The following is a 14001-nucleotide window of genomic DNA, read 5'->3' as shown; positions in this document are numbered from 1 at the left end:
AGTCATGAGGTGACATTACGGGAACCCCTCTACCCATGGCAGAGGGTGAGTCTGAAGAGCAAATGGAAAACAGCACACGAATGTGCCCTTGGAAGTGGCAATTACTATGTAGGAACGAGGCGGTAGTTAATACAAATGTCTAGGACTTGGGAAGCTAAACCAATAATTCTCAAGGAGATGGAATTCCACGTTGGCCTGGGAGAACTGGAGAGCAGAAACCCCTGTTTTTAATCTTGGTGTTTTGATGTTGTCTGGTGGTCAATCTCCACCAGACAGAGGCTCCCTTCCAGCCCCTTCCTGCCGTACCAGGAGCGTGGTAGCAGTGAAAATGTTGCCCTGGCACTTTACGTCTGTGATCTTTCTCCTGGAAACCCATCACTCCATTCTAATCAATGAAAAACACATCCGACCAACCCCAGTGGAGGGATGGTACACACACCACCTCGCCAGGACTCTTCAAATCCGTCAAGGTCATCAAAAACTAGAGAAGCCTGAGAAACTGTCACAGCCAAGAGGATGCTAAGGAGACATGACAACTAAATGTAATGTGGGGTCCTCGCTGGGATCTGTGAACAGACAAAGGGTGTCAGGGAAAAACTAAGGAAATCTGAATGGACTTTGGGTAGTAATAATGTATCAATATTCACAAACAGCCACTGATCCCGGCCAGACCTGGAGGATGCTCCGAGTCCGGGAAACCACACCCACGGGGATGGGCAGACGGGTACCATGAGCCCCGGACCCTCCGAGCTCTCAGTGCTGGAGGTCACTTACAAATACAAAAGAGGAAGGAATTTCCTGTGGGTTTGTGCACGTGGATGGGGGAGGCAGTAGGTGGAGGGCTCCCTCTCTTCCCACCCCAGGAAACAGGCTTGCTCCCCCTTTCGGCTCTACCTTCCCAAAGATGAGGCAGTTGGGTATCAGGATGGCTCAACAGTATAAAAAACCATATTGTCATCTTTCCCTATATAAATCCACTTTGTGAAAAATGTAGCCCAAACCACAGCAGGCTGGAATCCAGGCGCGTCCTCCTCTGCCCATGGCCTGAGATTAGTATTCCTGTTGCATTCTGCAGCAGCACCACTGAAAGTTATCAGCAGGCAGACAGCCAGCTCTCCATCTCGAGGGCTGCAGACCCCAGATCGCAGCCGCACTTGCAGACATTAGAGGAAGATTTAGAGACCCTCCTGCTCGCCACCAGCACTAAGCCTCTGGAAGGCACCTGACGGTGAGAGGCTGCAGAGTCTGCTGAGAAGGGAAAGGATGGGCCACTGGCTTTGAAAACATTCTTTAAAGATAAATAATAACCTTCATGAGCAGATGCAAAATATCCCATTCTAGATTGGGGCATTTTTTTTTGTTTGGCCACAGTCCCAGCCTGCGGGAGTGAGGCGTTGTCTGCCTCTCCCCAGGCTCCTCCCACGGCCCCTCAGGTGTGGGGGCTGCTGGAGAAGCAGGTGCACAGGACAGTGGAGGAAACTCCAGGCAGGACTGCAAGGAGGACGCTCTTCAGTGACAGTGCGGGGCCCCTTCTCTCTGCCTTACAGTGGGTCCAGGGGTTTCCACTGGGGTCAGCTTCATGGGGTACAACCTGGGCAGGTGCATGGGCCCCACATCTGGGCCCCACTTGTTTTAACGCTCTGCCTTCACCATCTATATATATATATTTTAATGGCGGTACTGGGGATTGAACCCAAGACCTCATGCATGCTAAGCGTACGCTCCACCACTGAGCTATACCCTCCCCAAGCCTGCCGTCTTCAAATTCTTAAGTGTTTTTTACACAAGGTTTCCACACTGTCATTTTGCACTGGGCCCCACAAATAGGGTAGCTGGTCCTTGTTCCAACTCTTCTAGAAAAGGAAGACCACAGAACGTGCACCAGTGCTGGAAGCTCTCATCCCAAAGTGGCTCTCATCAAGACCAAAATGCTGTCTGTTGTCCCTCTTTATCGGAGGGCCATTGGGTCAGTTCACAGCTTGGCTCACCCTGAGTCCCCTCAACGTGTCTCACTGATGTGGGCTCCTTCGGGGGGAGGAGCCCCAGCAGTGCGTTGTCCCATGCAATGTCTCCGCAGCAGGCTGTGGCCCCGGCCCCAGTCAAACCTCACTGCCCTCGTTATCCCGGGTCGAGCCAGACTGTGAAGTGCACGGCTCCAACACTGTGGGCTGAAGCTGTCTCCAAAGCGGAAGCACCCACAGGCCACTGCCAATTCGGGGAGCAGGGGCTGGAGTCCAGCCCACACCCGCCCCCACCCACCCGCCAAGTCCCTGACCCTGGAGGCAGGAAGCCCCAGCGGGAGGCACGGAGAACAGCTTACCCGGTTACCGCTCTCCCTGATGATCTCACCTCTGGCACCTTCTGCTCGGTTCTGATCGCGACAAACCAGGTGAACTGTGCCACCTGGTGGAAATGAACAAAACCACCAGTGAGGGACAGCGGTGGTGATAACTGTGGAGACCAGCTTTTCCAAATGAGGAATTAAGACATATGGGCTCGCAGAACGAGTACCTGAAATTGCGACTATTCTGGAAAATCTAGACAGATGGTCCCCACAGTCAGAGCAGCAGGTGTAAGAGAGAGGGGCATCCTGAAACCTGTCCTCCTGCCTACCTGGGCTGACTGATGATGCATCTGGGATAACATCCTGATGTTTTTAAGGATCTGAATACATCAAGTATAAGAAGGGTCTGTCTTGGTCACACCTGCATCCCAGAGCATCTCATAGAGTACCCGACACAGAGGGCTCAACCTGGCTGCACTTTAGACCCACATGGGAAGTTTTCAAAGGCTCTAGATGATGGGCCCAGGCCAGGGTATGTTTTAAAAGCTCCCCAGGTGAGTGTCATGTTCAGTCCAAGTTGAGAAGCACTGGCCTGATATGTAGCAGGAACTCAATAAATAGTTACTGAATGGCTGAATCCACAAAGGACACTCAGACTATTTCAGCAAAGGCCATACCATCATCAACCAAGGCATATTTAAGGGGAATGCCTTGGCTGCAGTCGTGAAGACTTAATCATTGCAGAACCTGCTTTCTTCACCTAAAATAGCCCACTTTATTAAATGGGGTCTGCTTCATGGGCGGCTACAGGCTAACCACATCACCAGCCCCTCTGTTTTACCCTCCTCCCCATAACACTTCAGAGTACCTCCCAGCTGCTGAGATGCAGTTAATCTTCCCCCTGACTTGGCAGATAATTAAATACAGCTCCAAATGGTGCAACATTCCCCTGGAAAACGCCTAACTGAATTTTAGAGAAAAAAATAAAACATCTCAAATACCTTGGAAAGTGATAAATTCCCAACCTATTTCCCCAACTCCCGCTAAAGCAACCATTTTCCCCCCAAGAAGTGGCTCTGGAGAGTCACAGCAGACGTTTCTAGCTACCAAGTGCCATTGAGTTACCCAAGGCACATGACTCATGTAGGAAATCTGGGTATTTACCCAGAGGAAGACTTCAGCTGGTTGAATAATTTATGGGCACCCACAGAGCCACTTCCCAAAATCAAGGTTAGGTTTGAGAAAGAGGAGGCTGTCTCCAGCTGCTCTAACCCTGGAGGAGAGACACCAGCACACAAGGAAGGAGGAAGGAAGTTCAGTGCCCTCCCCTCCACAGTTATTCTGGGGGCACTGGTTCTTAAAGAGGTGCACAGCCAAGCTGTGGCGGACGCCCCGTCTCCTTCCCGCACTCCCACCCCGTCCTTGCTGAGAAGACAGGAAACAGGTATTCCAGTTTTTTTGTTTTAAGGTTCCGCTGGTGGTTCAGACCTAGGGTTGGCAGGAGCCCCTACCTGCTCTTTATCAGAAAGCACCGGCCTGTGGGCAGAACTCTAGTTCCCCTGTGAATTAACTGTGTTGAGGAAAGTCTCCTCTAGTCACCTATTCTGTCCACCTCCAGCCTGAAGCATAATGCACAGCTCAGAAAGCTGGCAGCTGCGCCGATCACCATGGGGTCACTTTCAGGGCCGGCTCGGGTCTTCCTGACCCGCCCATGACATGGGGCACTCTCCCGGTGTGGACCGACCACAGGCTGGCCTCAGGGCCCAGCGCACACACGAGTCAGCAGGCCGCTCACCTCGCTTGGCTATCTCGATGACAGTCGCTCTTCCAATGCCGCTGTTTCCGCCGGTGACCAAGAAGGATCTCCCAGGAACTTGGACCTCCAAGTCACCAGGGACAAAGTCCTTGGAAGCAGACTCATAGCCACTCCTGGAAGCAGCAGACCCACAGAAGGAACGGTTGTCAGGAGCTGGGAACACAATCTCCCGCAGGGAGAAAACCTACTCCTGGGCTGGGCGCTCTGCTCCCTCCCAGACATCACACAGCCCCTTCCTGCCTCAGCCCCCTGCTTTCCTCCCCGTCTCATGAACATCACCATCTTCTCAGGGTCTACATTTCCTATACCATTAGCTTCCTGAACTTTTGAAACTATTTGGAGATTCCAGCAATTTGGCATCCAAACTACTTTTCTCTGACTGCCTCTGATACCAGGAGGTGCCCCCCTCAAATCCTTTGAAAGATTTTTTTTTTTTTTGGCCTTTGTCCCATGGGGAAAGGGGGAAGCCGAGAGGAGCTTAGGAGACCAGGAGCATCATGCCTACTGCACAGCAGGACAGGTGTCCCTACCCAGGCATAGAAGGACCATGGCAAAGTGGGGAGATGTGTGAACAGGGCATGAACGAGGAGGCAGGTGGAATTATATGATGTCTGCATTCCCGCAGAGGAAGAAAAGTCTCCTTCAGAGCCACAGGGTGTGTGCCACACAACTCCAGGGGGCGCTAGCGATGGGAGATTTGTATCCTATAAAGGACAACTTTCTGCCAGACGACAGCAAAGCACATTGAGAAGGCGGTGTTTTTTTCTAATTTGCACAAAGGCATCACGTTGGATAGAGACAACCCTGAGCTCCTTGACTGTTTCTCTCTGCTTTTTGAGATACCTCCTGTCTCCACCATCCTAGTATTTCCTGGTTACAAAATTGGCAAGAGAGGTGGAGGCAGGATGGAGGGGGACTGGCAGGAGGAGACCCTGAGGGCGGAGCTCTTCCCACGTGGCAGGCTTGGTCTCAGGTGGCAACTCTCACCCAAAGAGCCGATTCCCTGCAACGTAGAATGCGACTCTTTCCCCTGAAGGTTCTGGAAGACTCCCAGTGCCCTCCCCACACCCTGTTTACACAGAGACTGCCAACAGCTGGTCTCCTGCCCCACGCCCCAGTACAGCACAACGGCCAATTACATGCCTGGACACTGGTGAAGAGGCCAAAGAATGTTTGTGAGCTTGGGTTTGGTTTGGAAGGCATTGCCACAGGGGCAGTCAAGAGACCAAGAAGAATGTTCCTGTTCCCACCGGCTGTGACTCGCCCAAACACCCAGGGCAGCTCGGAGGACGGCCCTCTCGTTGCTTCTGCTGTTCACTAAGCAGCCCACTTAGTGGGGCAAGTAAGACTTCTGCCTGTTCCAAGGCTTCCTGAAAGGCTGACTTGAAACTAAAAATAATATCAATAATGAGGGCTTTGGATCAAACAACCTGGCTTTAAAGCACAGCTCTGCCTCTTAACAGCTGTGCACGCTCATGTGTCGGCTTAACCTTTCTGCGCTCCTGTCTCGCCTCATCCGCACAAAAGGGGCGGCCTAGGTGAGATAAAGTCCGTAAGGCATTTATCACACACTTGGAATAAAGAATTCAAAAACCAGCAGTTGCTATTATTATTAGTTATTAATAATGACATGAATACCCTTCCCGTTCAAAATTAAACTCTTCATTTGCAGCTGCCCACTCCCCCCCACCCCCATGCTTCAAATCATTAGGGAATTTGAGAGTGTTTGAAACTATAAGCAAAGATGAAGCTGGAAGATTTGTTTTCCCCTAAGAGTGGGGGTCCCAGGACCACCGTGAAAGGATTTTCTTACAGAAGAAAGTTTCCCTACAAAGAGCCAAGAGGCAGGGAGGGTATAGCTTAGTGGTGGAGCGCAGGCTTAGCATGCACGAGGTCCTGGGTTTCATCCCCAGCACCTCCATATAAATAAATAAACAGAAACCCTAAAGACCTCCCGCCAAGGGAAAAAAAAGAAGAGCAAGGAGTCAGTGACTAGGGGCCTGGGCAGGAGAAGGCACTGGTGGGGCACGAGTGAGAGCTTCCCGAACCACAACAGGGCTGGAAGAAGAGCAGGCCACAGAGAACAGGCCCCGAGGGAGTGCCCCACGGGGAACAGGCCCAAGAGCCCCTTCCTCCCAGGGACAGGAGCGGAGGGGCTGTCCTCTGGGACACAGCTAGAGGAGACTTTAGCCTCTGGGCCACCACGTTGATCCTATTAGAGACTATGTTTTGCTGAGGGCGGCTCCTGTGGATTAAACCTCTTCCTCAAACTCCAGGCCAGGGGCCAGTTGCCAAGTGGGTGGTGCCAGGTTGGCCTGCAAGCCTCCCTTTGTCCTTTGCCTTCAACACAAGGATTCCATCCTGATCCAATCTGTTGTTAATAATAAGACAGCTTTTTTGGTATCCTCCTGCCCTCTTTTTTTAATCTTTATAAACTCTCCATATCAGTGGTTATTTCGCAAACAGAGAGAAGCAAATGACTTGCCCAAGGTCACAAGATGGTAGGTGACAAAGCCCATGGACAATTCCATTCTTTCAGCATCCAGCCTAGACCACCTTCTACCTTGCCCGTGGTGCTCAGAGCAGTCCCCACATAAGCAGCACCAGCATCACCTGGGAATGTCTGTGGAGTCAGACATTTCAGGGTGAGGCCCAGCAATCTGTGGTTTCACGTGCCCTCCAGGTGATTTTGATTCAAGCTCAGTAACCACTGTCTTTAGTGTTTCCTGAACCCCTAGTACAGAAATCACCCGGTGGCAAGCTCCCAGCAGGTTCCTCCCAATTTACCAACATGGAATTTGCTTAGGCCCCACCCACAGCCACTAGGGGCTCAGCAGTCAGTCATTGGTGTTTAATTGCCCTTGGTAATTCTTAGCTTCAGGCAGTTTTAGGAAACTGATTAGATTTTGCTGCCTCAGGGCCCAATACAGGGAAGCTTTATAAAAATACAGATGTCCTAAGAAAAAAACATTGTAAAGCCAAACTACAGACTCTCACAAAAGTGTAGTCTTCCCCTCCAACTCACTAAATGCACAACAGCAGGGAAACTCGCCTAAGTTTGCATCCCTCCAATTCTACGAAAGAGTCTGGGGAGAGACTTTTAGAAGCCTGCCTTCCCGGGGCAGGAAGCTGACTCAAGCCCTTCGTGCTGCATTCTGTGTAACATGGAAAGACCCAGCAAATGGTGGCCACTGCGAGCACACCCCTTTGAAAGAGAGTCTGCCAGCGTATGTATTCACCTAAACTCAGCGGCTCAGGGATGACAGCTACATGTCCCACATTCTCTGCAGCACTGACCCCTAAGGAGCGTCTGCACTTTTCCCAAAAGTGTGTGGTGAAGAGACGGGAGCAGCAGCAGCTGTCTCCCCTTGGAATGATGCCTGGGGTCCTGGGATGATACAAATCTGCCCAGGCTGCGTTGGGAACTGATAAAAGCCCTAGTGCAGGGAGAAAAGGAAGTCTCTTAGAGATTAATGGGCTGCTTAGGAGAATCACCTGTAGGATTTTTATAAAAAGTCAGTATAGGCCCCAGTGCACACCAACTGAATCACAATCTCTAGGGAGAGGGCCTGAAAACTGGTACCTTAAAATCTCTGCCGGTGATTCTGATGTTCATATAGGATTGAGAAACACTAAAAACCATCTCTCCATCCCCAGAAGTGCCACCCCCTAAAACCACGGAGACAGTTAGCGGAGCCTGCCTAGCAAGGCGCCAAGGTAACGCCCAGGAGGCTCGGAGGCGCCGGGGCCGCCTGACGTCAGTGGGTGGGGCCCCAAGGCGGCAACGCCCCGCCCCAGGAGCAAGCCCCGCCCCCGGGGCCAGCCGGGTCCCGGAGCGCGGAAGGGTCGGACCAGGCCAGCCGCCCCCACTTGTATCTGCCGGCTGCCAGCCAGCGGCCGCCACTGTCGCTTAGCGGGTCCAAGCCGCGGGCGCGTCCCCGTTAGCGCTGCGGTGGGCCACGTGACAGCCAGACGGCCCCGCCTCGCGGCCGGCAGTGCCCCTGGCCCGCGGCCCTCGGCGCGGTACCCTGGCATCCTTACTTGGTGTATTCGCGCAGCCCCTTGGCGAACCACGCGGCGCTGCGGTAGAGGAGCATGGTGGGGCGCACGCCGCACGCAGAGTCCCGCGGCCCCGCGCTCCCGGTGCCTCCGCCCAGCCCCTCCCGAGCCGCCAGCGGTTACATCATCCCAGTTATGTAAGAGCCGCTTTCCGGTGCTTTTCTCCACTGGGAGAGAACGAACCGTACGATGGGGAACGTCCCCTTGCCCCGGCTCTGGAGAGCGCCCCCTCCAGCCCTGGGTGAGGGAATCCAGACCCTGCTGCGGGCCGCGCTCGAGGTCCGCATAGTCACCTCGGGGTTGAAACCGGGTGTCAGTACGTGTTTGAGGAATACCTGCCTGCTGGGTATGACTGGGGTGCAAAGATGGCACTGCAACACACCGAGAATTTGGTGACTCAGAAAGTCATGTGTAATAAAAACGATGAGGCTATTGATATTAAAAAGATGTCTCCATCTGATGGGTTTTATCATAGTTCCCACCTATTTTACTTCACATAATACCCCCAATAACTCAGCGGAGGGACACTGTCTTTTCAGCAGGTGCCGTAAATCAGGTTAGTAACGTGCACACAGTGACACAGGTTGGGAGGCAGGGCTGGGTCTCCCTCGACAGAGGTAAGACTGTCTCCAAAGTACAGACTTGCCATTAGTTTTGCAACGTCGTGTAGTGCCAGGAAGGGCCCCTTAATCTCCTCCAGATCTTCATCGGTCTCCCTGATTCCCCAAGCCCAAATAAACATAGTGTAAATAAATTTTTAAAAAGCATAGTGGTTGTGGCAGCCTACATATTATCCCCTCTGGGCCCTGTTACATAGGACTCAGACACCCTGTCCACATCTGACTTTCATCCTTAACTCCAGGTTAGGGATGGCTCACTCGGTTGAATTCTGTGCTGTTTAGCCCAGCTCACCCAGAGACTAAGCCACTCTTACATAAGATGTGAGGAGACCAGCTGCTTTAATGGCCTCATTACCTAGGATATAGGGTATAGGATCACTGCCCCCTCCCAAGTGGGCGTGTTTTTAATTCAGAATATCCTTTGAAATAAATTTCCCCAGAACAGCCTGCTCCTCTGAGCAGGACTGTGAGGTTCCACTGCATTGCTCTTACTCTTGACAGAGTGATGAAAGGAAGTTCAAACAAGTGGCATTCTGCAAAGCCACCCGGCCTGGTGTGACTCTCAATGCCAGTCAAGTTTGACTGGGAGAATATTTTGGACCCTCGGAGTTACACAACTGTGCTTTGTACACTCTGTGTCAGTGATGGAAAAGATATCTATCAGTCTCTCTCACCACCTCAGGAAATGTGCTTTTGGCTCACAGAGGGGGTGAGAAATTCTTTTGAACCACACAGTGTATTGAGGGCATCAGCAGCGCCTTGCAGTAAAAAGGTGGGTGGAAACGCAGCTCTGTCAACCTGCCATGTGAACCCCGGTATGCTGCAGACCCACTCGGTCTGAATTTTCTTCTTTGTAGAATGGGAATGAATATGTGCCCTTCGTGGGATTGCTATGATGATTAAATGCATTTGTAAAGAGCTTATTAGCAAAATGCCCGTTTCATACTAAGTGATCAAAAAATGTTCACTTCCGTCCTTAAGTTTTCTTCTCCTTCTTTCCCTCCTGCACTACAGCCATGCGTGTACATTCAATCCACGTTCCGTGAGTGCATGAACCGTGTAATGTTTATCCTCAAATCAACAAGTATCCACAGGGTACCTAGGGCATGCATTGTACACACTTTAGAGGAGGTTTTAAGAAAAGACAACTCCTATCTCCAAAGGGGCTTCCACTCTTCCCTGGGTAACAAGTAACATACACACAAAAAAGAAACAAAGGACAGGACCTGATTAATAGGAGAGGGTCCCGTTTAAATAGGAGTTAGCTGAGCTGGATTTTAGTTCCATTTTGTCACTGATTCTCATTGCAACCCTGGGTAATAGTCATAAAATTTATGGGCTTCATATGTCCAACATCATGGATTCTCTCACTTAATCCTTACAACGACCTAGTAAGGTTGCTCTCACTATAATTCCCATTTTACAGATGAGAAAACCGAGACCTAGAGGCTAAGTCACTTGGCTGAAGTCACAGTAAATACACACTGGAGCCAGGATTTCAGCCAAGCAGTGTGATTCCAGAGCCAATAGCCTCTCACTTTGTGTACTGTATGGGGGCAAGTCACTTAGCCTCTCTGGGCCTCAGTTTTCTAATCTAAATGAAAAGGAGATCAGATAGATGACATCTGGGGTCCCTTCTAGCTCTGACTCTCTATGACTAATAAGGGAATTACAGGAAGACGATAAATAAGTTAGGCCCAAGGTGCTTTTAAAAGAGCGACATCCAGTGGATGTAGCTGCTTCATTTCACGTGGGTAAAAAGCCTCGAAAATATTTCTTATGTGTCCCTGGTTCCAATTTGCTACTCAAAAGCTACACAAAGAAATCATCCTCCAAAGCTTCCTTCTAATTGATTTAGAGCTCTGAAGCTAATTTTGACCACACTGGAAGGAGAAGCAGAAGGTGAGGATTGAGAAATTCATGGCTTCCTGCACAACAGATACACATGATGGGAAGTCTGCGCGCGCGCACACACACACACACACACACACACGCACAACAGAGTTTGCATCGTCTTCCACTGAAACTCAGTACCAGTTTCTCCAGCCCAGTTGTCATGGCAACACCAGCTGCCAATGAGATCATGGAAGACAAGGTTATAATGGCAGTGGTGCCTTAATATTTTACCTGGCAAAACCACTTAGATAATAAGCTGAATAACCATAAATCATAAATCCATGGGAAGCCCAGGCACTGCTCATTGTGTTTAGTGTGCACTTGGGGGTGGGGAAGAGAAATGAAAGCGAAGGAAAGGGAACAAAAAGGAGGGTGAAGCAGGGGTGGGGTGGAAGGCCTCTGATGCTGATCTCTGTTATTCCTCAGTGTCCTATCTGTACACGGATTAAGAAACTGATGTCTTCCACATTGTCGAGAAAAGGTGGGGGCTCTCAGCCTTAATCCCAAAAGGCTTATAAGAAACCCAAAGCTACTGTTTTCAGAGTTCATACTAAGGGAGGAGAGAAACAGAAACAGCCCAGGGACAACATGGCAGATGATGACCCACCTGCAGGATCACCCAGCAGAAAGCAGGACCCCACTTCTAAACATCTTTCTGGTGGCCTCCCCGAGTCCCTTGATGCCACCAGCTTTTACAGACAGGCTTTCCCTGGGCAACTGTCTGCTGCCCATCTGAACCAATTCCCTGAAGAGCAAATCCATTTGATTTAAGGGTTTCCTTCCTTTCACAGGAAATCAAACACAGTGGGGAGAGAGGAGGAGGATGGTCTCTGGTAAGAACTTTGTCACTGGGGAGGGAGATTCTGCTTCACCAAACAGCCTTTTATGCCTTTGAATTTTGTACTATGTTCATGAATTACTTACTCAAATTAAAAAACTAGCTGTGTCCACCTTCCAAGAACTAAACGTGCTGGCGTGATGGGTCAAGGGCAGGGCAGTTGTGACATCTGGGTGGATCAGTCACCCTGTAACCAAACTGATGGAAGAAATGGTCATTCAGCTCTGCTGCTTCTCTACAAGGGACACTCCACCTCTGCAGTTTCCCCTCTGGATGGCTCTAGAACCGTCCAGTCCTTAAGGCATCCTCAAAGTGAAGATGAAATGGAGGACCTTTTCTCTTACTGAACAAATACTTCTACTCCACTTGCCATGTGCCAGGCCCTGTTTTAAGCTTATTTCAAATGAGCAGACTGAGGCACAGAGAATGTCAAGGCATGACCATGATCACACTAGAATCTACCACTACCAGAGCTAGGATTCCAACCTGACAGTCAGGGCTCAGACTCCACACATTTAACCCCTTTTCCATAAGGATGGGACACTTCTCCTGGGGCTTCTCCTCAGTTTCTTCTTTTAGTCACTTCTGTGCAGCTGGAAACTATCCTCTATTATCTCCTTCCTCTTTCCGCTGGGTTGATTGTTTCCGGTGTTCACCTGGGTGGCTTAAAGTTCGCATGGTTCCTTCCACCAGCATCCCTCCCCACCCCTAACTCTCCCCTCATCCCCCTCCTGCTAAGTCCAAGGAGACCAGTGACCCAAAGGTGGGGCACTAAGACCTCAGTCAACTAAGAGTGAGATTCGGTTTTGGGCCTGTGAGCTTGTGAACCCTGACATATGCACGGAATGACTGAATGGCCCAGCCCTTGCCAGTTGTTTAATTCTGGGCAATTCCATCATTCTGGGGAGGCCTGAAAGGACTGAGGAATACGTGATTTTATTTATGTATTTTAAAATTGTGCTAAGACACACATAACATGAAATTTACCATTTTAACCGTAGTTTCAGAGCACAGTTCAGTGGCATTAAGTCCTTTCACACTGTTGTGCAGCCGTCACCACCTTCCATTTCCAGAGCATCTCATCTTACAAAACTGAAAGTCTATTAAACATTAACTCTCTCTTTTCCCCTCCTCCAGCCCCTGACAACCACCATTCGACTTTCTGTCTCTATGAATTTGAGTCCTCCAGGCACCTCCCATAAGTGGAATCATACGGTATTTGTCCTTTTGTGACTGAGTTATTTCACTCAGCATAACGTTCTCAAGGTGCCTTCATGTTGAGGCATATGTCAGAATTTCTTTCCTTGTTAAGGCTGAGTATTAGTTCACAGTATGTGTATACCACATGTTGTTTATCCATTCATCCATCGATGGACATTTGTGTTGCTTTCACCTTTTGCCTGTTGAGAACAGTGCTGCTGTGAACACTGGTGTACAAGTATCTTTTCAGTTCTCTGCCTTCAGTTCCTTTGGGTATATACCCAGAAGTGGGATTGCTGGATCATATGGCAATTCTATTTTTACTCTTTTAAGGAAACTCCATACAATTTTCCACAGCAGCTGCGCCATTTTCCACTCCCACCAACAGTGCACACAAGTTCCAATCTCTCTATATCCTCTCCAACACTTGTTATTTCCTGGGTTTTACAGCAGCCATCCTAACGAGTGTGAGATGGTACCTCTTCGTGGTAAATTATCATTTTTGTTTTGTATCTTAAAACACATTTTATAGTTCCTGTGGTATTTGGGTGCTGCCTCCATCTGGTATTCACCGCCTAATATATCTTAGTCGCACACACACGTTCACACACAGGTGCACCATTGGAAGGACAGCTTGCTCCCTAGGTATGTGGATTTGTGGATGTGAATACTGCAGAATCAGATCAACTTCTTTTCTCTCATGAGCTTGAATCCATTGCTGGGGACCACTGAGTTGCCCTCAGGTGAGTCACATTGTGAAGGAAAAGCCCAGCTGGGCTAACAAGCTAAGTCACAAATCTAAGTGCAACAAGCATCGGATTACTGATCTGAGTTCTGCTGGGCTAACTCATAAATCTGAAGTTTAGTGTCAGTTTACTGGGCTAACAAGCTAACTCGTAAATCCAAGCTCAACAAGTGTCAGTAACGTGATCTGTTCCAAATTGATAAGCTCCAGTGTACTGATTCCTTGCTTTTTGTTGTTTGAACCTTATTGGCTAATAGCCCCATACTTGTAATTAACCCTATAAAACCTCATGTGCACGTCTTGGAGGTGCTCAGAGCTTTGGAGCAGAAGCCCCTCTGAGCCCGCCGGCATAATAAATCTGAGTAATCCAACCCTCCGAGTGGTGCTTGTTTCTTGGCTGGCCTGTCATTTCCGTAACAACATGATCTAAAAGGCTCCTCGATCATTTCATGGGCAGTTGGGGTTTAGTCAGGCTCACGCAAGTGGGGAACTGACAACTGTTTTTTCAAACTAAGCTCTCTGTTATTCATTTGGCAAAATAAA

General features: G+C 49.9%; 1 protein-coding gene across 5 annotated transcripts in view; it reads right to left on the bottom strand.

Annotated features, from left to right (window-relative positions):
• DHRS12 (dehydrogenase/reductase 12) overlaps positions 1–8297 on the bottom strand; it is a 37215-nt gene extending 28918 nt beyond the window's left edge. For 4 of the 5 annotated variants that reach the window (XM_031684577.2, XM_006210128.4, XM_072976200.1 and 1 more), the window contains exons 1-3: positions 8142–8297; positions 4080–4213; positions 2321–2403 (exon numbers count right to left, since the gene is read on the bottom strand). In XM_031684577.2, coding sequence (XP_031540437.2) covers positions 2321–2403; positions 4080–4213; positions 8142–8197 — 273 coding nt within the window. In that variant the 5' untranslated portion in view covers positions 8198–8297. Of the gene's footprint in view, positions 1–2320; positions 2404–4079; positions 4214–7683; positions 7865–8141 lie in introns of those variants that run through there. The other variant, XM_072976201.1, reaches the window with a different exon arrangement.
• Positions 8298–14001: the final 5704 nt, after the last annotated feature.

The sequence above is a fragment of the Vicugna pacos genome, chromosome 14 (assembly GCF_048564905.1).
Source record: "Vicugna pacos chromosome 14, VicPac4, whole genome shotgun sequence".
Lineage (NCBI taxonomy): Eukaryota > Metazoa > Chordata > Mammalia > Artiodactyla > Camelidae > Vicugna > Vicugna pacos.
The sequence above is the reverse complement of the archived record's forward strand: the minus strand, read 5'-3'. Positions and strand labels throughout refer to the sequence as shown.